Here is a 26351-nt window from a genome sequence, read left to right on the forward strand (position 1 = left end):
TTGAGTTGACAAGTAAAGGTATTTAAGAATTTATTTAGAATGTATTTTTTAGCATTCCCAGAGAATCCTTTTACGTCATATTACAAGAAAAAAATTGATAAAAACAAGTAGTGGATTTCACCAGGTTGCAAACAGCGGCGGGCATCTAGTGTATAATATAAGGTTTATATATAAACTTATGGGGAAAAAAAAGAAAAACTAATCACAAGACATGAAAGAAACTTATTTTAAAAGGTACAAAATATGTGATGCAACAGTGTAATGTCGACCCAGTACTTAGCAGTACCGCAAGCTATGATGATGCACAAACAATAACAAAAATGGCAAGTTTTACCCATCACTATGTTATGACTTCATGTAGCTAAGTAGTAAGCAGTATTGTACTATGCGCAGAAAAACATTGTTGTATTGTGTTGTATAACCCCACATGTATATGGATATTTTTGCAGATTCATTTGCAACTACCAGTACTGTTAATATTACAGTAAATGACACATCTGGAAAGAGTCACGCACAGGAATGTCCTGCTTCCCATGATCACTTCTGTTTCCAAGGCACGTGCAGATACTTCCCAGATCTGGACGACTATGGCTGTGTGTAAGTTACGCAAATTGCTAGTATATGGTTATATTTGATGGGGATGATGATTTGTCCTAAAATTGAAATATTGCTGAACTGAAAAAAAAAAAAAAAAAAAATTGAATACAAGACATCAGTAAATCCTTTACTCATGAGTCCAATGTGCCCCCCAATTAGATTCCTGATTGACAAATCTGCCTCGATTTGCAGTGTTACCGTCTGTTCTTTTTTATTGTTGCATGCCTATATATATATTTAGCATAACCATTTATGTCACTACAGCTATTTAGAATTTTTTTTTGTAAATTTAACACTTAATTTTGTAAAATTTTACTTTGTGGACTTTTTTTTTTTAATTATTGTTATGAATGCTCAGTATGACCAGTAGGTAGCACTGTTGGCTTACTTAGCAAAATACTCCAGGCTTGCTGAGACTGCTAGTCTAGTGATTTGGGTATGGTATTTTAATTAGTTCTTTTTCGCAAGGAATTATTTCACATAGATCCCATATAAAAAATATATGTTATTACTTTGTTGATGATCTATTGTCATTATTCTAAAAACAATACACTAAACTGAAACAAAATGAATGTTACACAATTGTAGTTTGACAGATGCAAAAATCCACATATATCTTCCTGCAGACAGACATGCCAGACAGGTATCTGTATGTATATATAATTATTTGTACCCTATCTTTCAGCTGTATTGCGGGATATTTTGGAGAACGATGTCAAACTGATGACCAGAAGTGGTGGGAGAGACAGACAACGCAGTCCAAGATCCGCAATGTCACCATTAGTGTGTCATTGGTTGTTCTCCTCCTTGTTCTGGGACTTGTTTCTGTTGCGGTATACTATTACAGGTGACTACACTTTATATTCCTTCTAGCTGTATGACATTACATGTTTTATAAGACTCTTATTCTACAGGAAACTTGTCATCAGAACAGACCCCTGTAAGCTGCCGTCTAAGCTAAATTAGCTGTGAAGTCCATTCGAAGTGCCAAATGCCATGTTCTATATGTCGGAATGGAATGCCTGCCCTCTGTGAACCCTGTGTTAAATCCATTGAAATATTGTGCATCGGTTGTACCATTGGCCAGCATTAAATGTCCTAGTAATATTATAACACTAGTGTGCTTTTAGCGTCTGCTTAGCTGAATAGTATGTAAACCCACTGTAGATACATATAAGGTGTAACCGTGGCATCCATTTTAGAATAATGGCACCAGCATCCCTTTTCTGTGTGGTGTTCTAGACACACAATAGTTCTATATGAGTGGAACAGGCTGCCACGTGAGGTAGTGAGTTCTCCTTCAATGGAAGCCTTCATGCAGAGGCTGGACAGACATCTGTCTGAGATGGTTTAGGGCAGAGGTGTCAAACTGCATTCTTCGAGGGCCGCCAACAGGTCATGTTTTCAGGATTTCCTTGTATTGCACAGGTGATAATTTAATCACCTGCACAGAATGATTCCAGCACCTTGTGGAATGCTAAGGAAATCCTGAAAACATGACCTGTTGGCGGCCCTCGAGGAATGCAGTTTGACACCTCTGGTTTAGGGTATACTGCATTGAGCAGAGGGATGGACACGATGACCCTGGCGTGCCCTTCCAACTCTAACATTCTATGATTCTATGTTGTATGTCTAAAAAGATAGATTTCTGTGTACGCATGGTCCTTCAGAATATCTTTGAGGGAACATTATGCAAGTTTTTATTTGTGGCCTTGAACCTTTCCACTTAGAAAGAATGTAATATTCAGCTCACATAGACAATGTTTGAGACACCCCCCATGGCAGTATGCCCACACTATGTTATTTAGAAGCTTGAAATGTAGCCCACAACACGTTAGCTAGAAATGAATATTCAACTACTTAGTGGATTGAATTATTAACCAATCAGTAGTAAGATGCTAATACAAAACAGTAAGATGCTTAAAGGGAACCTGTCACCAGGTTTGGCCAATACGTGTTACGGCCACCACCTTTCAGGGCTTATATACAGCATTCTATAATGCTGTAGATAAGCCCCCGATCCGACCTGCAAGAGAAGAAAAATAATTTTTATTATAGTCACCTGCAGGGTGGTCTGGTCCTATGTGTGGCGCAGGTCCTAGTCCCATCTTCTTATGATTGCCGCCCTCCTGCTTGCTTCATGGCTCCCTGGCATTGCGTTCCTGCTCAGGCGTACTCTGCCCTGTTGAGGGCAGAGAAAAGTACAGCAGTGCGCAGGTGCCGGGCCTCTCTGACTTTTCCCGGCACCTGCGCACTGCAGTATTTTGCTCTGCCCTCAACACGGCAGATAAGTACACCTGCGCAGGAGCGCGATGCCGAGATAATAATAATAATAATCTTTATTTGTATAGCGCCAACATATTCTGCAGCGCTTTATAGTTTAACCGTTTCAAAACACAAGTCATAAGTAACAACGTTAACAATAAAATAATTAAAGCAAAATTAGACAACCCTGCTTGTGAGAGCTTACAATCTACAATGGGGTGGGGGAGATACAAAGTACAGGTGTGTAGTTACAATGATGGTCCAGCCATCTTGAGGGAGTGAGGGATAGATGTGGATAGTGAATGGGCTACACACACAGACTTCCACATAAAATGACTTTGATTAGTGAACGTGATAGGCCGCTCTGAACAAATGTGTTTTGAGGGAGCGCCTAAAACTATGCAAATTGTGAATAGTCCTAATTTCTTGGGGTGAGCATTCCAGAGGATTGGTGCAACGCAGGAGAAGTCTTGAAGTTGGGAGTGGAAGGTACGGATTAGTGCAGAGGTTAGTTGAAAGTCGTTTGCAGAGCGCAGCCGTCGATTAGGCTAATAGACAGAAATGAGGGAGGAGATGTAAGGGGGTGCTGCCTGTGGAGAGCTTTGTGGGTGAGAACAAGTGCTTTGAATTGGATCCTACAATAAATAGGCAGCCAATGTAACGATTGGCGAAGAGCGGACGCGTCCCAGTACCGATTAGCCAGATGGATGACCCTGGCTGCTGCATTAAGTATGGACTGGAGAGGGGAAACTCAAGTAAGGGGGAGGCCAATTAATAGAGCATTACAGTAGTCCAGGCGGGAGTGGATCAGGGCGACAGTGAGGGTTTTTGTTGTTTCCATGGTGAGAAAAGAGCTGATTCTAGAGATGTTCTTTAGGTGTAGGCGGCAAGAGTGAGCAAGAGATTGTATACGGGATGTTAAAGAGAGATTGATGTCAAACATAAAACCCAGACAGCGCACCTACTGCCAGGGTGTTATTATTGTGCCACCCACGGAGAGGGAAATGTCAGATTTAGGGAGGTTAGTAGATGGCGGGAGCAGAAGAAGTTCAGTTTTGGAGAGGTTGAGTTTCAGATAGAGGGCTGACATGATGTTGGAGACTGCGGACAGACAGTCACTGGCGTTCTGTGGTACAGCGGGGGTAAGGTCAGGAGATGGTACCGAAAGCCAAATCTGCTGATTTGGTCTGTCCAATTGGGGCTATGTAGCGAGAGAAGAGAAGGGGGCCAAGGACTGAGCCCTGAGGTATCCCAACAGTGAGAGGAAGAGGGGATGAGGTGGATCCAGCGAACAAAACACTGAAAGAGTGGCCAGAAAGATAGGAAGAGAACAAGGAGAGAGCAGTGTCCTTAATGAATAGTGACTGGAGCCTAGAGAGTAGGAGACGGTGGTCAACAGTGTCGAAAGCTGCAGAAAGGTTGAGAAGAATGAGCAGAGAGTGTTCACCGTTACATTTTGCTGTCAGAAGATCATTGGTAACTTTGATGAGTGCAGTTTCAGTCAAATGTAGGGGGCGGAAGCCGGACTGTGAAGGGTCTAGGAGGGAGTGAGTGGAGAGGTAACGGCTAAGGCGGGAGTAGACTAGGCGCTCCAAGAGTTTAGAGATGAAGGGGAGATTGGAGACTGGTTTGTAGTTGTTTGTGCAGGATGGGTCAAGAGCGGGTTTCCCCATGAAGCAAGCAGGAGGGCGGCATCGCAAGAATAGGAGGCCCCAGACCAGGACCTGTGACACCCATCGGACCGGACCACCCCCAGGTGAGTATAATAAAAGTTATTTTTCTTCTCTTGTAGGTCGGATTGGGGACTTATCTACAGAATTCTGTATATCAGCCCTGAAAGGTGGTGGCAGTAACTTGTATCAGCCAAACTTGGTGACAGGATCGCATTAAAGGGACTCTGTCACCTGAATTTGGAGGGAACAATTTTCAGCCATATGGGCTGAAGTCAGTCAGATTGCCTTGTGCAGGCATGTACTACGGAGGACAGAGAATGAACTTCAATCCAATATTGCAGCCAGCATGCAGCCAGCGGGTAAGGAAAGGGTGAATCAAACACCTGAAAACCCCGCCCATATGACTGAAAATTGTTCCCTCCAAATTCAGGTGACAGAGTCCCTTTAAGTTTTTGTATCTGATCTCTTTGCTACGCCCAAAAATGATACTGTATACATACACAAGTGTTCAAAATTGTTCAAAGCAGAAAACTCTTGCAAGCAGGCCAAATTTTCAGCTTAAAAAATTGGCCTATTTGCAAACCATAAGTAAATATATAATGTGTATAAAAAATGAATAAGATCATATGAAGAGCACACAAAAATAGAAGCAATGCATTAATGATAAATGAAAGCGCTCCTCTATCACTTTGGGCAATTGGGCATTTGTGTCAACCAATCATCATTTCTTCAGTTCTACATGGATCATTCATTACACCTTTTGATACCCAAGCAAAAGTGCCACAGAGAAGCATGATCATCGCACACGTCGCTCAAGCAGCTTTCTGCTACAAAGCACCTAGAAGATCAGTAGCACAGATATAACAAAGTCTCTTTCTCTCTGCACCACACATGGTTTCCTACATTGTTTCATTTGTTATGTCATCGAATTAACCTACATGTCAGCTAGGGTAGGTTTTCTGATACTGAAATGAGTGAGGACGCAGAGGTCTATATACAATATGTCTGCACAGCTGATGGAGATGTAATGTTTTCCGTAAAAACGCTTAGCAGCAAATACAGTCATCCAACTCAAGATAGTTAAGATAACTCTGACGTGATGGCCAAATCAGGAACAGATGGAGGAAGTGAGGGATTATTAAGATGTTATATTGCTGAAATTCAATCAAAATATGCCAGTTCTCTGTAGGAATCTGTATCCATTTGCTTTCAATTCCGGCTACTCATTTTTGTAGACTTCACAGTTAGCGTGTTCAAACTACAGGCCAAGATTTAAATATATATATATATACAGTATATATATATATATATATATATATATATATATGTCTTGGACACAGCTATTGACAGCTCAGCCATCCAATCTGGTACAGGGGCATGCTGAGCTGTCAGTGGGTTGATTGACAGCTCGACTGTCCAATCTGAGACTGGAAGGCGCTGGATGTCTCATGTCTGTTCATTATCCCAGGTGATTGCCAGGCTACTTAACTGAGCTGCTTCTCCCAGACATACATTCAGCTAAGTGTGGTTTGTTCTCTCTGTGCCTTGCAATCTGTATGTTCATCTTTCGTTGCCTGACCTTGGACCTCGTTCTTACATCTGTCTGTTTAACCCATTCTGCTCTGGTCTGCTACCCTCCTGGTATTCTGACCTTGGAATGTTACCTGACTGCGCTTTTGTCTCTTCCTTCTGTTTATGACGTACCCTCCTGATTTCTGACCTTGGACTCCTTGACTATCCTGACTCACGGCTTAGCCGTGAGAAGTGACTAGCATCACAATATATATATTAAAAGTGATTAATTGATTGTATTCTGACATTAGTACAATTTGTTAAATAAATGGGTTGCCTACTTCAGACAATCACTGTTCCAAAAGGGAGCTTCAGTAATAACTCTCACATGGATCCCCAGTAATCAGTTATAATCTGTGCAGAATCTAATGGATAACTGTCAGATAGATACCCCCAACCTACTGTTTCCTTCCCCATAATCCTGCAGAATGTAAGCCCGCAAGGGCAGGGTCCTCGCCCCTCTGTATCAGTCTGTCATTGTAAGTTTGTCTACTGTAAGGGATATCTGTAATTTGTATGTAACCCCTTCTCATGTACAGCACCATGGAACCAATGGTGCTATATAAATAAATAATAATAATAATAATAGATAGCTATCAGGCATAATATGTTTGGGCTTATCATTCCACATACACCTTCAGTGTCTCTCCCAATTCCCCATACACAGGAACACTCAGCTCAGTATATCATTTATTGTCATGTCAGGTCCTTTAAAGAAAGAAGTACCTATTGTAGCCCTTTGGTTAATAGATTAGGGTCTTAAATGGGAGACTGCTGTCTATAAACTCAGAATTTTTTTATTTATTTATTTATTTATTTTAGCAACCTTCGACTCGATCTAGAGCCATGATGACTTGATGGATCAACGATCTGTAGGAAGATCGATCTAGTGCAAGCCTGGTTAGGTCCACTAGGATCTTCTCCGCCATTATCTTGATTTTATCAAGCCATCGGGGTGCTGGTCTTCTTCTTCTTCACCTTATTCCTTCTGTTCTTCCAACCACAATGTCCTTCTAGAGTGAGTGCTTTCTTCATCTGATGTGTCCAAAGTAGAAAAGTCGTAGCTTGGTGATTGTTGTTTCGAGTGACATGTCTGTCTTGATTTTTTCCAAAATGTATTTGTTTGTTCTTTTTGCCATCAATGGTATTGATTATATCTCTTTTATAGTGGATATAAAACTGCTCATAGACTCATATGAGTGTTATTGATCCATTACTTGGATCAAAAGCATATATATCTCCATTATGATTTAACGCACACACAGTCCACAAAAAAACACGGTAATGTGAACAGTACCATAGACCCTACTGGATTCGTGATCAATCCATGAAAAATACAGACAGAGCATGTACTCTAGATGAAAAATGGACGTGTGAATGAAGCCTTTGTCATGGCAACTATGGGGACCAGTGTACAGGGATCGGCCTTGTGTCACAGATGAATGCCGTCGACAGAGGGCATGAGGTCACATACCAGTTTTCTGAATGACGTGATTCCAGGTTTATTAAGAGAAAGTTCATACATACTCACATGGTCAAAATTGTTGGTACCCCTCTTTAATGACCGAAAAAACCCACAGAAATAACTTGAATCTGACAAAAGCAATAATAAATAAAAGATCTATGAAAATGAACAAATGAAAGTCAGACATTGCTTTTCAACCATGCTTCCACAGAATTTAAAATAAAATAAAACTCATGAAATAGGCCTGGACAGAAATGATGGTACCCTTAACTTAATATTTTGTTGCACAACCTTTTGAGGCAATCAAATGATTCCTGTAACTGTCAATGAGACTTCTGTACCTCTCGACAGGTATTTTGGCCCACTCCTCAAGAGCAAACTGCTCCAGTTGTTTCATGTTTGAAGGTTGCCTTTTACAGGCGGCATGTTTCAGCTCTTTCCAAAGATGCCCAATAGGATTTAGGTCAGGGCTCATAGAAGACTTTGATCAAGCCATGTTCTTAAACGAATTCCTAAGAATAGTCCATAGGGCGGAGCCTGAAAGCATTCAGCTGTCCCGCAGCGCTCCCTTCAACGAAAGTAAAGCATTACACAGTCGGTATTCAATGAAATCCATTGGTTTCTCTTACAATGCACTGCCATGCTCTTCTAGCGCAAGACATATTCTTCCTATCTGCTCTTTACTGTATCTTTAATGGGGATCCTTCCCCAACAGTTTATGAAATCAGGTTCAATGTAGAGAAACTGAATGACTTAAAGTTAAAACATATTAAAAAGAGGGGGGATAATAGAAGAATATATAAAACAATCAACTTTGTACAATATTTAACTTTTGGAATCTTTCTCTGACCCACACTGATGATCTCCATTTCTTTTTCTTTAATAACCCCCATAATGTAGAAGTTAGTTGATAGTAAATCTCTGATCAATTACCCATCTCCAGCAGTCTATTACCTATAATAAGGGGCTGTTTACTCATCTCGTATTGATCCTATGCTCTCTATGACCCCATCTCACATCTCATATTGATGTATGTACCAGGAACACTCCATGGGCGTGGATTATTCTTTTATATGCCCAAAAAGTGTCCATTTTGCAAAATTAAGCCAGTATGCATTGATGAAATAGTGGAGTCGTCCACATTATCCCAAGCAAAGGGTTACAGTAAGAAAATACTTTTTTTAAAATTTTTTTACAATGGGCTCCTACTTTCCACTAATTTATGGCTATATACTGGGATATATTGCAGTATTGTATTGGAGTAATATATTAGGTGATCCTACAGCAGAAGACTCTCAGCGAGGTGTGAGCACAGTCTTATTTGTATCATCATGATCAATCCATTCTTTGTATTCCAAAAAGAGGTTTCAAAGGTCAGCCTGCAGCTTATTTTCCATATACTGAAGGCTATAGCGGTCATATTGTTGTTACCTACCATGTTTTTTAAGTGATTGGTTAAGTGTAAGACTTCATAATGAAGTCCATACAGTACAGCATTATTAGCAATTAACTTTTCCAAAGCTTTCATGCCTAGTCTGATTTGGCCATCCATCTATTTTTGTTTTTATTACAAGGCATCAGCTCAAGCAAAGCAGATACACTGGCAGAAACCACGTCGAGCAGCATTAGCAGCGAGTAAAGCTGCCTACGGTACTGTAACTCTTTATTAATAATAAGTCACAGGGAAGAATCAAAGGGCAGATGGGATCCACTTGAGATTATCCATGAAATAATTCACATCTTCTATACATTAAGTAGCTGCCAGATTCATCTAGTGCTTTGCCCTGAACCTCAGTTCATCTTACTTCATTGTTATCCCTCAAAGTTCCCAGCTGCCTGGATATACTGGAGCTATGAGCCAGTGTTATTGTTAGCCGCGGCACAGAACAGTTGGAGAGAAGAATCTAAATTAAGGAAATGACAAAGTGATGACATGGCGTATCTGTAAGAGCCACCAGCAAATTTGAAGCAACCTTTGTGTTTTAGGAGCCTTCAGATCTTGGTCCAGTGCAAACCTGGATAGAAGACTAGCTAGTGGATAGATAGACAGACAGACAGGCATAGACTGCCAATTTAAGTTGAGTCTGAGATGCAACAGGAAATTAGAAATTCCTAAGTGTACTTGATCTAATTTGCCATATTTGGGATAAGTTTGGGAAAATAATATATTATATATATTTTTGGATTAGAATTGTTTACAAATGAGAGCGCATTAAAAAGTTCAGTTGACAGTAATCTACAGATTAAGTCAAGTTGATAAAATTAATAAAATTGCTCGGTGTTGGTGACCATCAAAAACGATACTGAAACATGTGCCATGGGTTAATATAAATAGGAGTTATCCAATAGGACTTCTAATAAATCTTCTAATTTTAGTGGCCTGATATACATTTGATAGCTTCATCAATTGGCACATCATAAAAAAGGAATTGGAGCTACTTCTTTAAAGAGAACCTATCCGATCTCCTAATATATCTTTTGATTTTAGTAAATACTTGAATTCTCCATGCAGACACAATTCTGGAGATGTTTACTCATATCTCTAAAGTGTTCTATTCCTCTGTTAATAAACTGTTGTAAAAAAAATTCTCATTCATATCATTTTTGCCTCTGTTTTCTAACACATGGGGCTTAATTTTTATGTCAATTTTATATTCTTTTTTTTGCAGAATTTGAGGGAAAAATACAAAATATGTGTATACTTTTCATTTTTTTTCTTTTAAATGACCACAAAGGGGAAAAAATTAAATTGCGTTCTTCTTTCCATTTAAATTTTGTTTTTATATTGGACATATTTTTTTTTTCAATGAGAGTCTAGAACAGCAATTGAGGCTGGTGAGGTCTCTTTTTAGTTAGTTTAATTTTCTTTTGTTCTTGCTTTTTTATTTAATTTTATTTATTCTATTTTTTTTTCCCTTTATTTCACACACGGTGCCCCCATTAGGTCTTTGAAGACCTATGGGTGTAGAGAAGGGGGCGCATTTAAGCCCATTAATATATTCTTTTTATTGCTGATTTCCACTATAACTGGGGCTGGTGTGTGTCACAGAGAATTTAGCCTCTTGCCTGCATAACAGGGCTGATTTAGCCTCCTAAGACCCAGCAGCTCTCTTTCTACACCCAGTGATCACATGTTTACTGCGTGTCTCCAAAGGAGGAGCTAGAGATGTAAGTGCTTATTTTCTCTACAAGTGCTGTGCATACAGGAAGAGCCACCATCATGGCATTACTGCCCTAAGGTTGCAGTCACACTATCAGTATTTGGTCAGTATTTCTCATCAGTATTTGTAAGCCAAAACCAGGAGTGGGTGATAAATCCAGAAGTGGTGACGTGTTTCTATGATACTTTTCCTCTGATTGTTCCTCACCTGGTTTTGGCTTCCAAATACTGATGTAAAATAGTGACCAAATACTAATAGTGTAGTGACTGCAGCCTTACTGGAATATGGGGCCCGGTAAGAAGAGGGGTCCGACCGGGCCCCCTCTGCTCACCAGGCCCCATGGGCAGGATCCTACGGGGTCAGTAACTGAATGTGCATCCGCGATGATGAGGTTGATAAACCATGTCTACCTTCTTTATGGGGCATCTGGCTTTGTCTAACAACTAGCTCCCTGCGACTACAGCTGCACAATCTCATGCAAGCTGCACTGACGGTTTAGAACTTCAGTGCAGAGTAATGTGCTAGACCCCTGGATGTTGGAGGGATAAAGAGTAGAATATTCTTTAACATATATACGGTAATCAGACAAATGTGTTACTTATCTTTACATCTTATAATTATGTAAGGCACTACACAGGTATATAAAATCACTAGTACTTTAATATTCCAATCCAAAAAAATATTGGTAATCACAAATACTGATTAATATATTTCACTATATTTTATGATTTGCAAATCTTTACATAGTGGAATGCGTTGAGAACAATAAAACATAAAAATGATCAATGTAAATAAAAATCAATATCTCATGGAGGTATGAATTTGGAATGGTACTCAAAAACAAAGTGGGAAATCAAATTACAGGCTGATCCAACTTCAGTGGCAATGCCTCAAGATGAGGAAATGATGTTCAGCAGTGTGTGTGGCCTCCACGTACCTGTATGACCTCCCTACAATATCTGGGCATGCTCCTGATGAGGCGGTGGATGTTCTCCTGAGAGATCACCTCACAGAATTGGATTAAAGCATCAGTCAACTCCTGGACAGTCTGGGGTGCAACGTGGCGTTGGTGGATGGAACGAGACATGATGTCCCAGATGTGGATTGATTGGATTCAGACTTAGGGAACAGACAGGCCCATCCATAGCATCAATGCCTTCATCATGCAGGAACTGCTGACACACTTCAGCCACTTGAGGCCTAGCATTGTCACGCATCAGAAAGAACAAACCAGAAAACAAAAGCCTTACCAACACCAAGTCAGATCACAAATGCACAAGCAGATGCAGCAGACCTCAATTATAAAGGTGGGGGAAGCAAAGGTGCAAACTACTGATGAAGGGGGCCACTCACCCAACCTGCCAATTTATGGAGGGGGTGGCTGCCTAGTAAAAAATGCACACAAATGAGGCTTGAAAAGAATGTATCATTAATAGGATGTAAGCCGGACACTGTGCATCACTTATACCTGTGTGACTGTTGTTCTATTCAAGCCTCATTTGTGTGCATTTTTTACTAGGCAGCCACCCTCTCCATAAATTGGTAGGCTTGTGAGTGGCCGCTTTCATCAGTAGTTTACACCTGTGCTGCCCATGCCTTTATAATTGGGGTCTGTTGCATCCTGATTGTGCATTTGTGATCTGACTTGGTGTTGGTAAGGCTGTTGTTTTCTGGTTTGTTTTTTCATGCATCAGAAGGAACCCAGGGCCCATTTCACCTTCATATGGTATCACAATGGGTCTGAGAGTCTCATCCCGGTACCCTAATGGGTTCCTCTAGCTAGCACATGGAGGACTGTGCGGCCCTTCCTAGAAATGCCTCCTCACACCATTGCTGCCAAACCAGTCATTCTGGAGGATGTTACAGGCAGCAGAACATTCTCCATGGTGTCTCCCATCTCTGTCAAGCCTGTCACATGTGCTCAGTGTGAATCTGCTCTCATCCGTAAAGAGCACAGGGCACCAGTGTCGAATCTGCCAATGTTGGTGTTCTCTGTTTTGTTGCTGTTTTCACAGTCTGCATGATGTTGTGCTTACAGTTCAACACCCACTTGTGGATGTCAGGTCCTCATATCACCCTCATGGAGTCTGTTTCTGACACTTTGAGTAGACACATGGATGTTATTGGCTTGCTGGAGGTCCGTTTGCAGGGCTCTAGCATCGGTCATCCAGTTCCTCCTTGCACAAAAGCGGAGATAGCGGTCCCGTTGCTGGGTTGTTGCCCTCCGGCTCCTACGGCCCTCTCCACATCTCCTGGTGTACTTGCCTGTCACTTGGTATCTGCTTCCTGCTCTGGAAACTGTGCTGACAGACACAGCTTCCCTTCTTGCCACAGCTCGCATGGATGTGCCATTCTGTATGAGCTGTACTAACTGATCAACTTCTGTGGGTTGTAGACACCGCCTCATGCTGCTGTACCTTTAGGGGCGAGAGCAATGACAAAATGCAAAAATGACCAAAACAACAGGTCTTGCTAATTGCCCATCATTTCTACCTGTTATCTGTTCCATTTCTACAACAGCAGGAAAAATTGATTCACAATCGGTGTTGCTTCATAACTGGACAGGTTGATTTCACAGATATGTGATTGCCTTTTAGTTACATTGTGTTGTTTAAGTGTTCCCTTTATTTTTTTTGGAACGGTGTAAAAATAGTACAATGTTGTGTAATCAATATCTCTGTGTATGAAGTAAAATTAAATAATATGAAAAAAAACGTTTCACCATCATGTTACAACAATTTCTCAGCATTCCCAAAGATAGGGTGGGCAGCAGTGTGAGCAGCCTCTTCTTACTTTAGTACTAGAGATTGAGCAAAGAGTCGCAAGACCCTGGTCTAGCACACAGGTCAATAGCAGGTCAGGTCACAACGATGGTGACGGGCCAGGCCTGCTACTCAATAGAAAAGCTGGGGACCAGAGTCCTTTGAATTGATTTCTTCATCTCTGTTGCTTGATTTGAATCTTTGAACAAGTGATGGATTTTCCAGCCTTTTTTTAGCCCAAACACAGGACTAATAAAATCCATGACACAATACCACAGGACGAAAAGTCGTTATTATTCTATTTACTTATATAATTTATTCCATGATGTATATATTTATAACACAAACTTACATATAATTGTGCTGTCACACAGCCATCACAATATACACATGTATCACTGCATCATTTCTGTATATAAACTATAGGTTACAAGAATATAAATGTCAGTAGGTGAAAATAAGGCCTAGATCCAAAGCACAGTAGACCAGTCTATATTCATTGCGTGACCACTTCTATCTGTTCCAGGAAACAGGTCTGCATATTAAGTTTATTTACCATACCTTGATAATTTGTATTTTCCTCCAGGGGATTTACTGCCACATGTATGTTTTCTTACCATTAATAAAAATTGTACACAAAAGGCATATGAATCATAGTGACATTTACTGAGTGAGAGCAATGAAATGTCTTTTTGTATCTGAGGTCAGTTTTCTTATTGCTTCTAAAGCCATGCCAGTAAGCTGTGTGTCAGCTGAAGTTTTCTGTGTAACGTTCTTTTTCTGTAGTCTGAGAATTTTGCTCACTTCGTCTCGTACATTGAGGCAGTATAAAATGGTACAAAGTCATAAAAAGAAAATATATATATCAGTAGCTGAGCCATAACATTGAAACCACCACCAGGGGTGAAGTGAAAAACATTGATTTTCTTGTGGCAATGTTACCTGTCAAGGAGTGGGATATTTGAGGCAACAAGTGATCAGTCAGTTCTTGTTGTTGATATATTCTGAATCTGAGCAACTTTGACAAGAGTCAAATAATCTGCAACACAGGATGATTATGGGGTATTACCAATATATAGTGGTTATTTCCCACTAAAAATGTTCCATGGAAGGAGAATCGGTAACACAGTCATGTATGGCTAGGACTCATTGATGAACGCTGGAAATAAAGGCTAACCTGTCTGGTCCTACCCCATAAAAAAATCTAGTATGGCACAAATAGTGCTGACTATGATAGAAATGTGTCAGAACATACCTTGGATGCACTGGTTGCTGCCCATGGGGGTTCGTTAGCACTATGTGCTGAAAGTGCCTATAATGGATATGTGAGATTGAAAACAAGACCATGGATCAGTGGAAAAAGGTGTCCTAGTCCTATGAGTTTCATCTGCTGCCATGTGGATGGCTTGGTACACACATATGTGTAAGATTGAGAATTAGATAAAGATTGAGACTAAAAGCCCCACTGGGGACAGACATTGTTGTAATTAGTTACTATTTCTCTTCAGAATATGTTGGTACTATAGAAGCAACAAGAAATAAATAATTTACATTTGTGCTCAAGAATTTACATACCCCGGCAGAATTTTTGCTTTCTTAGCCTTTTTTTTAGAGAATATGAATGATAACACCAAAACTTTTTCTCCACTCATGGTTAGTGGTTGGGTGAAGCCATTTATTGTCAAAGTACTGTGTTTTCTCTTTCTAAATCATAATGACAACCCAAAACATCTAAATGACCCTGATCAAAAGGTCATATACCCCATTTCTTAATATCGTGTATTGCCACCTCTAACATCAATGACAGCTTGAAGTCATTTGTGGTAGTTGTGGATGAGGTTCTTTATTTTCTCAGATGGTAAAGCTGCCCACTCTTCTCGGCAAAAAGCCTCCATTTCCTGTAAATTCCTGGGCTGTCTAGAGATTTCCCCAGAGTGGCTCAATGATATTGAGGTCAGGAGACTGAGATGGCCACTCCAAAACCTTCACTTTACTCTGCTGTAGCCAATGACAGGTGGAGTTGGCCTTGTGTTTTCGATCATTGTCATGTTGGAATGTCCAAGTACGTCCCATGCGTAGCTTCCAGGCTGATGATTGCAAATTTCAAGTATTTGCAATCATCAAGTATTTGCTGATAACATGCTGCATTCATCTTTCCTTCAACTTTGACCAAGTTTTCTGTGCCTTTGTAGCTCACACATCCCCAAAACATCAGCGATGCTTTACAGTAGGAATGGTGTTCCTTTCATCACAGGCCTTGTTGACCTCTCTCCAAAAGTAACGTTTATGGTTGTGGACAAAAAGTTAAATTTTGGTCTCATTACTCCAAATTACCTTGTTCCAGAAGTTTTGAGGCTTGTTTCTGTGCTGTTTTGCGTATTGTAGGCAAGATACTTTGTGGCATTTGCGTAGTAATGGCATTCTTCTGGCGACTCGACCATGTAGCCCATTGATCTTCAAGTGCCTCCTTATTGTGCATCTTGAAACAGCCACACCACTAGTTTTCAGAGAGTCCAGTATTTCAGCTGATGCTATTTGTGGGTTTTTCTTTGCATTCCAAACAATTTTCCTGGTAGTTGTGGACGAAATTTTTGTTGGTCTACCTGACCGTGGTTTTGTTTTTGCAGAGCCTCTGATTTTCCATTTGTTAAGCACAGTTTGAACACTGCTGACTGGCATTATCAATTCCTTGGATATCTTTTTGTATCCGTTTCCTGTTTTATACAGTTCAACTACCTTTTCCCGTAAATACGTTGACAATTCTTTTGCTTTCCCCATGACTCACAATCCAGAAACGTCAGTGGCTGAATGAAAGATCCACACACACTGATTACAAGCAAACAGGTCACAGGTGAGGATGTCACCTTTAGTAGCCATTCAAACCCATTTGTGTCTACTTCTGTGCATGTTATCAGGCCAAAATCACTAGGGTATTTGAACTTTTGATCAGGGTCATTTGGATGTTTTGGGTTGTCATTATGATTTAAAAACATAAAACTCAGTAGTTTAACAATAAATGGCTTCACCCAACCACTAACCATGAGTGGAGAAAAAGTTTTGGTGTTATCATTCATATTCTCTGAAAAAAGGCCAAGAAAGCAAAAATTCTGCCGGGTATGTAAACTTTTGAGCACAACTCTGTTATGACCCCAATGGCGAGGGTCTCGGAGATATCAGCAAGTCTGCGAAGCACAAAAAATCGAGCTCATAGGGCAGTGGTAACTGGGTTGACCATATATCTACTCCTAACGCCAACACTAGAAGTAGCCGGGGAACATGCCTACGTTGGTCGCTAGATGTCTCGCGCCAGCCGGAGAGCTAACTACCCCTAGAAGAGGAAAACAAAGACCTCTCTTGCCTCCAGAGAAAAGACCCCAAAAGTAGGATACAAGCCCCCCACAAATAATAACGGTGAGGTAAGAGGAAATGACAAACACAGAGATGAACTAGATTTTAGCAAAGAGAGGCCCACATACTAATAGCAGAATGTAGTAAGATAACTTATATGGTCAACAAAAACCCTATCAAAATCCACGCTGGAGATTCAAGAACCCCCGAACCGTCTAACGGCCCGGGGGGAGAACACCAGCCACCCTAGAGCTTCCAGCAAGGTCAGAAAACAGATTATATACAAGCTGGACAAAAAATGCAAACAAAAACAAATAGCAAAAAGCAAGAAAGCAGACTTAGCTTAATCAAGCAGGAACCAGGATCAGTAGACAAGAGCACTACAGATTAGCTCTGATATCAACGTTGCCAGGCCTTGAACTGAAGGTCCAGGGAGCTTATATAGCAACACCCCTGACCTAACGACCCAGGTGAGCATACAAGTGATGAATGACATACCCAGAGTCAAATCACTAGTAGCCACTAGAGGGAGCCAAAAGGTAAATTCACAACAGTACCCCCCCCTTAGTGAGGGGTCATCGAACCCTCACCAAGACCACCAGGGCGATCAGGATGAGCGGCGTGAAAGGCACGAACTAAATCGGCCGCATGCACATCAGAGGCGACCACCCAGGAATTATCCTCCTGACCATAGCCCTTCCACTTGACCAGGTACTGAAGCCTCCGCCTGGAGAGACGAGAATCTAAGATCTTCTCCACCACGTACTCCAACTCGCCCTCAACCAACACCGGAGCAGGAGGCTCAGCAGAAGGAACCACAGGCACAACGTACCGCCGCAACAAGGACCTATGAAATACGTTGTGAATGGCAAACGACACCGGAAGATCCAGGCGAAAGGATACAGGATTAATGATTTCCAATATCTTGTAAGGACCAATGAAGCGAGGCTTAAATTTGGGAGAGGAGACCTTCATAGGAACAAATCGAGAAGACAGCCATACCAAATCCCCAACGCGAAGTCGGGGACCCACACCGCGGCGGCGGTTGGCAAAACGCTGAACCTTCTCCTGTGACAACTTCAAGTTGTCCACCACATGACTCCAGATCCGCTGCAACCTATCCACCACGGAATCCACCCCAGGACAGTCAGAAGGCTCCACATGTCCCGAGGAAAAACGAGGATGGAAACCAGAGTTGCAGAAAAATGGCGAAACCAAGGTGGCGGAACTAGCCCGATTATTAAGGGCAAATTCAGCCAACGGCAAGAAGGTCACCCAATCATCCTGATCAGAAGAGACAAAACACCTCAAATAAGCCTCCAGAGTCTGATTAGTTCGCTCCGTTTGTCCGTTAGTCTGGGGATGGAAAGCGGACGAAAACGACAAATCAATGCCCATCCTACCACAAAAGGATCGCCAGAACCTGGAAACAAACTGGGATCCTCTGTCCGACACAATATTCTCAGGAATGCCGTGCAAACGAACCACGTTCTGGAAGAACACAGGAACCAGATCAGAAGAGGAAGGCAGCTTAGGCAAAGGAACCAGATGGACCATCTTGGAGAAACGATCACATATCACCCAGATGACAGACATGCCCTGAGACACCGGAAGATCTGAAATGAAATCCATAGAGATGTGTGTCCAAGGTCTCTTCGGGACAGGCAAGGGCAAGAGCAACCCGAGAACAGCAAGGCTTAGCTCGAGCACAAGTACCACAGGACTGCACAAATGACCGCACGTCCCTTGACAAGGAAGGCCACCAAAAGGACCTGGCCACCAGATCTCTGGTGCCAAAAATTCCCGGGTGCCCTGCCAACACTGAGGAATGAACCTCGGAAATGACTCTGCTGGTCCATCTAGCAGGCACAAACAATCTGTCAGGTGGACAAGAGTCAGGCCTACCAGCCTGAAATCTCTGTAACACACGTCGCAGATCTGGAGAAATAGCTGACACGATAACTCCTTCCTTAAGAATACCCACAGGTTCAGCGACTCCAGGAGCATCAGGCACAAAGCTCCTAGACAGAGCATCGGCCTTCACATTCTTAGAACCTGGTAAATACGAGACCACAAAGTCAAAACGGGAGAAAAACAATGACCAGCGGGCCTGTCTAGGATTCAGGCGCTTAGCAGACTCAAGATACATCAGATTTTTGTGATCAGTCAAGACCACCACACGATGCTTAGCACCCTCGAGCCAATGACGCCACTCCTCAAATGCCCACTTCATGGCCAACAACTCCCGATTGCCCACATCATAATTTCGCTCTGCCGGCGAAAACTTCCTAGAGAAAAAGGCACAAGGTCTCATAGTAGAGCAACCAGGGCCTCTCTGTGACAAAACGGCCCCTGCCCCAATCTCCGAAGCATCCACCTCAACCTGAAAGGGAAGTGAGACGTCAGGCTGGCACAAAACAGGCGCCGAAGTAAACCAGCGTTTCAACTCCTGGAAAGCCTCCACGGCAGCAGGAGCCCAGTTAGCTACATCAGAGCCTTTCTTGGTCATATCCGTCAGCGGTTTAACAACGCTAGAGAAATTTGCGATAAAACGACGGTAGAAGTTAGCAAAACCCAAGAACTTCTGAAGACTCTTAACTGACGAGGGTTGAGTCCAATCATGAATAGCTCGGACCTTGACTGGATCCATCTCCACAGCAGAAGGGGAAAAAATGAACCCCAAAAAGGGAACCTTCTGTACACCAAAGAGACACTTTGAGCCTTTTACAAACAAAGAATTTTCACGCAAAATCTCAAAAACCATCCTGACCTGCTCCACATGCGAGTCCCAATCATCAGAAAAAAACAGAATATCATCCAGATAAACAATCAAAAATTTATCCAGATACTTCCGGAAAATGTCATGCATGAAGGACTGAAAAACTGAAGGTGCATTAGAGAGCCCAAATGGCATCACCAGGTACTCAAAATGACCTTCAGGCGTATTGAATGCGGTTTTCCATTCATCGCCCTGCCTAATGCGCACAAGGTTGTACGCACCACGAAGGTCTATCTTGGTGAACCACTTGGCACCTTTAATCCGGGCAAACAAATCTGACAGCAGCGGCAAAGGATACTGAAATTTGACAGTGATCTTATTTAAAAGCCGATAGTCAATACAAGGCCTCAAAGATCCGTCCTTTTTGGCCACAAAAAAGAATCCCGCACCAAGAGGGGAAGAAGAAGGACGGATATGCCCCTTCTCAAGAGACTCCTTGATATATGAACGCATCGCGGTATGTTCAGGTACCGACAGATTAAACAGTCTCCCCTTAGGAAACTTACTGCCAGGAATCAAATCTATTGCACAGTCACATTCCCTATGAGGAGGCAGTGCACTGGACTTAGACTCACTGAAGACATCCTGATAATCAGACAAATACGCCGGAACTTCCGAAGGCGTAGAAGAAGCAATAGACAAGGGCAGGGAATCTCCATGAATTCCATGGCAGCCCCAACTTGACACTGACATAGCCTTCCAGTCCAAGACTGGATTATGGGTCTGTAACCATGGCAAACCCAAAACAACCAAATCATGCATTTTATGCAGAACAAGAAAACGTATTACCTCCCGATGTTCGGGAGTCATGCACATGGTAACCTGTGTCCAAAACTGCGGTTTATTTTTTGCCAATGGCGTAGAATCAATACCCCTAAGAGGGATAGGATTTTCCAATGGCTCAAGAACAAATCCGCAGCGCTTGGCAAATGACAGATCCATAAGGCTCAGGGCAGCACCTGAGTCCACAAACGCCATGACAGGATACGATGACAGTGAGCAAATCAAAGTTACAGATAGAATAAATTTAGGTTGCAAATTACCAATGGCGACCGGACTAACAATCTTAGTAAGACGTTTAGAGCATGCTGAGATAACATGTGTAGAATCACCACAGTAGTAACACAAGCCATTCTGGCGTCTATGAATTTTCCGCTCATTTCTAGTCAGGATTCTATCACATTGCATTAAATCAGGTGCCTGTTCAGACAACACCATGAGGGAATTTGCGGTTTTGCGCTCCCGCAACCGCCGGTCGATTTGAATAGCCAGGGCCATAGAATCATTCAGACCTGTGGGAATGGGAAAACCCACCATCACATTCTTAATGGCTTCAGAAAGGCCATTTCTAAAATTTGCAGCCAATGCACACTCGTTCCACTGGGTCAGCACGGACCATTTCCGAAATTTCTGGCAATACACTTCAGCCTCGTCCTGGCCCTGAGACATAGCCAGCAAGGCTTTTTCTGCCTGAATCTCAAGATTGGGTTCCTCATAAAGCAAACCAAGCGCCAGAAAAAACGCATCAATGTCAGCCAATGCCGGATCTCCTGGCGCCAGCGAGAAGGCCCAATCCTGAGGGTCGCCCCGTAAAAAAGAAATAACAATTTTTACTTGTTGAGCGGAGTCTCCAGATGAACAGGGTCTCAGAGACAAAAACAATTTACAATTATTCCTGAAATTTCTAAATTTAAATCGGTCTCCGGAAAACAGTTCAGGAATCGGAATCTTAGGTTCTGACTTAGGATTTCTGGTAACATAATCTTGTATGCCCTGCACACGAGCAGCAAGCTGGTCCACACTTGTAATCAAGGTCTGGACATTCATGTCTGCAGCAAACACAAGCCACTCAGAGGTAAAGGGGAAAAGAAAAAAAAAAATGAGAGAGAGGAAAAAAAACTCAGAATTTTCTTTCTTATAATCCCGCTTCTGCAATGCATTTAACATTTAATACTGGCCTGGCAAACTGTTATGACCCCAATGGCGAGGGTCTCGGAGATATCAGCAAGTCTGCGAAGCACAAAAAATCGAGCTCATAGGGCAGTGGTAACTGGGTTGACCATATATCTACTCCTAACGCCAACACTAGAAGTAGCCGGGGAACATGCCTACGTTGGTCGCTAGATGTCTCGCACCAGCCGGAGAGCTAACTACCCCTAGAAGAGGAAAACAAAGACCTCTCTTGCCTCCAGAGAAAAGACCCCAAAAGTAGGATACAAGCCCCCCACAAATAATAACAGTGAGGTAAGAGGAAATGACAAACACAGAGATGAACTAGATTTTAGCAAAGAGAGGCCCACATACTAATAGCAGAATGTAGTAAGATAACTTATATGGTCAACAAAAACCCTATCAAAATCCACGCTGGAGATTCAAGAACCCCCGAACCGTCTAACGGCCCGGGGGGAGAACACCAGCCACCCTAGAGCTTCCAGCAAGGTCAGAAAACAGATTATATACAAGCTGGACAAAAAATGCAAACAAAAACAAATAGCAAAAAGCAAGAAAGCAGACTTAGCTTAATCAAGCAGGAACCAGGATCAGTAGACAAGAGCACTACAGATTAGCTCTGATATCAACGTTGCCAGGCCTTGAACTGAAGGTCCAGGGAGCTTATATAGCAACACCCCTGACCTAACGACCCAGGTGAGCATACAAGTGATGAATGACATACCCAGAGTCAAATCACTAGTAGCCACTAGAGGGAGCCAAAAGGTAAATTCACAACACAACTCTATATGAAAATCTTTCATTATATTTCACTCCTGTATGCTATAAAAGACAACATAAAACTGCTAGAGATAAAACACACCAATGCGAGGCAGCACGGGGGTGGTTAAGTGGTTTCCGCTCTTGTCCCGCAGACTCCTATATCTAATCTGACAACATTTGCATAATTTCTTCTGGCTACTCTGGTTTTCTCTCACACTTCAAAAAATATACCACTGTTTTGTTGTTACAAAAAAAGAAACAGGGGCTCTCCTATATCTGAGCCCGCTCAGACTGACATAGTGGAGCCAAATGATGGACAAGCTCACATAGACGAGTTGCACAATCACAGGCACAACTCTGGTAAAATCAGATGGCAACCCTCATCCTCAATCCTAGCCGGGGAAAAAAATCCGAAGAACAGGAAGGAAAGAATGACGATCTGAAGGCGATGTCTCTCAGGATATTGTATAAAATGTTGGTTTTATTTATAAAACAACACGTTTCTATAGGGGACCGCTCTCCTCATCAGGTACAAATAAAGATCCTGAGATGTATTGGCATAGTGGTCTGTCCCACGTATTGCAACTTACATCGAGACTGCAATGCATAAAACACGAGGGTACTATTCTGGAAACTAGTGGAACTTACAAATGTGGCCATCATAAATGTAAGAGCTGTAAATGGATACATTCAGGTAGAAAGCAATTTTTATCAGTTGCTACATGGGAAAGTTTTTTGGTAAAACGTTTTTTAAATTGTAACTAGTGATGAGCGAATATACTCGTTACTCGAGATTTCCCGAGCACCCTCGGGTGTCCTCCGAGTATTAGTGCTCGGAGTTTTAGTTTTTAGCGCCGCAGCTGAATGATTTACATCTGTTAGCCAGCTTGATTACATGTGGGGATTCCCTGGCAACCAGGCAACCCCCACATGTACTTATGCTGGCTAACAGATGTAAATCGTTCAGCTGCGGCGCTAAAAACTAAAACTCCGAGCACTAAAAAATACTCGGAGGACCCCCAAGCGTGCTCGGGAAATCTCGAGTAATGAGTATACTCGCTCATCACTAATTATAACAGTTCATATGCCATTTATGTATTGCAGTGTCAATGTAAATTGTAATACGTGGTACGGACCACCATGCCAGTACATCTCAGGATGAATAAACACAGGATTAGTATAAAAAATGGAATTATGAACCATAGTTTGTCAAGGCATTTTTTTCACGCGCATGAAAACTCCCCACCAATCTAGAACTTATTATAACAGAACAAATACTGGCTAGTCATACTAATAGAAATCAAAGATTGGTGAATATTGAAAGTTTCTGGATTTTTAAATTGTCCACATTAGTTCCTGAAGGACTGAATGAATGTATAGACCATATAGGCTGAAGCGTGATACATTAATATCTATTTGCTATTGCTAATCGCTCTATTTAGTATCTGGGATGGATATGTTTATATTGATATGTGATTACATGGTAAGAGTTAAATCATTAATGAATCTAAATTCCTACAACTGGTCTATGTAAGAATGCAATTCACTCTGTATGTATGTTTTTATCTTTATTTGTACCTGATGAAGAGAGCGGTCCGCTCTAGAAACACCTAGTTTTATTACTGAAAACAGAATTTTATACAATATCCGGTAGACAGCGCCTTCAAATCACCATTATTTCCTTCCTGTTGTTTATAGATTAATTGTTTTCCTATGAAATTGACCCTAACGTGTGTTTAAAATAGGGAAAAGTGGATTGTAAGCCTCATTTGTGACATTACTGAAGTTATCAGTGGCAATCTCTGTACAGTGCTACAGAATATGTTATCACTATATAAAACAGAGGAATTAAGTCAATTAATATTATAGTAAAGAATTCCAGTTTTACTGAATGTATTACACTTTTTTTCCTAATATGAAATATATTATTTTTCCATAATAGTAAAGCTTAGTGACTTGTCCTTACCTCTTGTAATCATATTGTGTCATGTCATGTTCACTTCATCCCCCTAATAATGCCTGCAAAAATGCTTCTGCATAACTGGAGTTCTATGAATATTCTTTGTACGTGCTGTTGACTTATCAGCATTCTTTCTTTTGTGCAGGGTCCAGTGAGGATAAGAAACTGGAGAATGGATGTTATTAGTCTATGGAGCATGGCCCAAGCACTCATTGCCTGAATCTGGACAAAAATCCATTTTTTTTGTAAATCTGATTGTGAATAAATCACATAGAAATTCCACAATCCAGACTGGAAAAACCCTCTCTTCATTCTTTTGTGAACTGGAAGATAATGTATAGATAGTCAAACTTGGAATATTTGAGATGTGTGGATGAAGACTGTATATTGCTTAAAGTGCTGGTTTGTAAAATATCCCCATCTGGATTATTGTGATGGTATTATTCCTGCAAATTCTAAACATGGCAAAAGTTTTTCAAATTTGTTTTAGACTGCATTCACACATCTGTGTTGTATCGTTATTTTACAGACAAAGCATGTGCCCATTATAATCTGTAGTGATTTTCACGTGCCTGTGTTTTTTCACGGACCCTGTATCCATGCAAAACACAGAGACCTCTCCATTTTTTTCCAGAAGCTCGGATGACAAGGACCAATACAAGTCTATGTGTCCGTCAAAAATTTGTCCAACAGGCAGATGACAACCATCTGCCATCTGTGTTTAACATTGCAAATTATAGGACAAGCTTTGTAATTTATTTATTTCTATATTCATCCATGAAAAACACTATAAATGGACACATGGACCATACACTGAGGGTAAAAACAGACACACAGATGACACACTGATGCAAAACACAGATGACACCGGTATAATTTTTTTCACGTACAGTATGTGTTTAACTCGGACATGTGAACGAGGCCTTAGAGATAACGTCCCCTGAAACATGACTAAGGCTTATGTATGACACAGTCCTAGTGAAACTAGATGTTCATATTTTCATTAATGTACATACCGTCTATTACTGCTGAACTAGACACAGTATCAAATGCAATATACATGTCCATGGTGAATCCCATAAATCATCTCTACTATCTCTAGTGCTTCTGTTAATACAGTCTACAATTATAGATATAAAATTACATTGATCATAAGATATTAATCTAAATTACTAAGTTCATGATATTGTTCTCAATTCACAATATGTAATGTAAATGTTCCAATAGCTGCTCAGAACTGAATTCATATTACCTACTAGTGGTCATGCGGGTAGACATTTTTTCTAGCACTAATCCAATTGCATAACACCAATATAAACCTCTTTGAGCTTGAAATAGGTGATAACAGAAACTAATAGACTTTGTTGTATTGTACAGTATGTTTATGGATAGATTTGCCCCTTTAATTTAGAGAGAAAATGCTCCAGTAAATTTACCTATTAAATAAAAATATTTCAAATTACACCTGTAGTCGAAATTTTTGACATTTTTATATCATAAGCTAAATCAAATCTATACTAAATTAAAGCAATACAAAATACCATAAAGTAATGCACCAAAGCACTGTCAAAAATGTAATAATTATTGATGGATGTTATTAATTTAAGCAATTTTCACACTGTATTTTACTGATTTGTTTGCTAGAAAGCACAGGCCCTAATTCATCAAAAGTGTGTCCACTTAGCCTCTATTCATCAGGTATAAATATAAGTTGGCGTTTTTGTTTTTTTTTGCTGTATGGAATAGTACAAGGAAGTCTATGGGTGACTAGGTGGCTGAAGTTTAACATATACATCTGAGGATTCCACTGTGCTCCTGAGAAAAATCTCAACACTACAGAACAGAGTTCAAAAGTGTGTCTATTTGTCCAGTGTATATCAAAGCTTTTATTTGCTGTATGAAATAGTGCAATGGAACATGTGCGTGACTAAGTGGTTACAGTTTATCGTGTACAAGTCCTAGCTAAAAGTTTAGATACACCCGTTCATGCAGTGGTTTTCCTCGTCACTACTATAATGTGCTTTTTGTGGATTCATACTGAAGGAAGCAAACCATGA

The 26351-nt window shown here is 41.2% G+C and overlaps 1 protein-coding gene across 6 annotated transcripts in view; it reads left to right on the plus strand.

Moving 5' to 3' along the window:
- EGF (epidermal growth factor) overlaps positions 1-25756 on the plus strand; it is a 236617-nt gene extending 210861 nt beyond the window's left edge. For 4 of the 6 annotated variants that reach the window (XM_077278944.1, XM_077278948.1, XM_077278957.1 and 1 more), the window contains 4 exons: positions 450-597; positions 1283-1444; positions 9147-9222; positions 24440-25756. In XM_077278944.1, the coding sequence (XP_077135059.1) occupies positions 450-597; positions 1283-1444; positions 9147-9201 (365 nt within the window). In that variant the 3' untranslated portion in view covers positions 9202-9222; positions 24440-25756. The remainder of the gene's footprint in view (positions 1-449; positions 598-1282; positions 1445-9146; positions 9223-24439) is intronic. The other 2 variants (XM_077278954.1, XM_077278955.1) reach the window with 1 other exon arrangement.
- The last annotated feature ends 595 nt before the right edge of the window (positions 25757-26351 follow it).

The sequence above is a fragment of the Ranitomeya variabilis genome, chromosome 1, assembly GCF_051348905.1.
Source record: "Ranitomeya variabilis isolate aRanVar5 chromosome 1, aRanVar5.hap1, whole genome shotgun sequence".
Classification (NCBI taxonomy): domain Eukaryota; kingdom Metazoa; phylum Chordata; class Amphibia; order Anura; family Dendrobatidae; genus Ranitomeya; species Ranitomeya variabilis.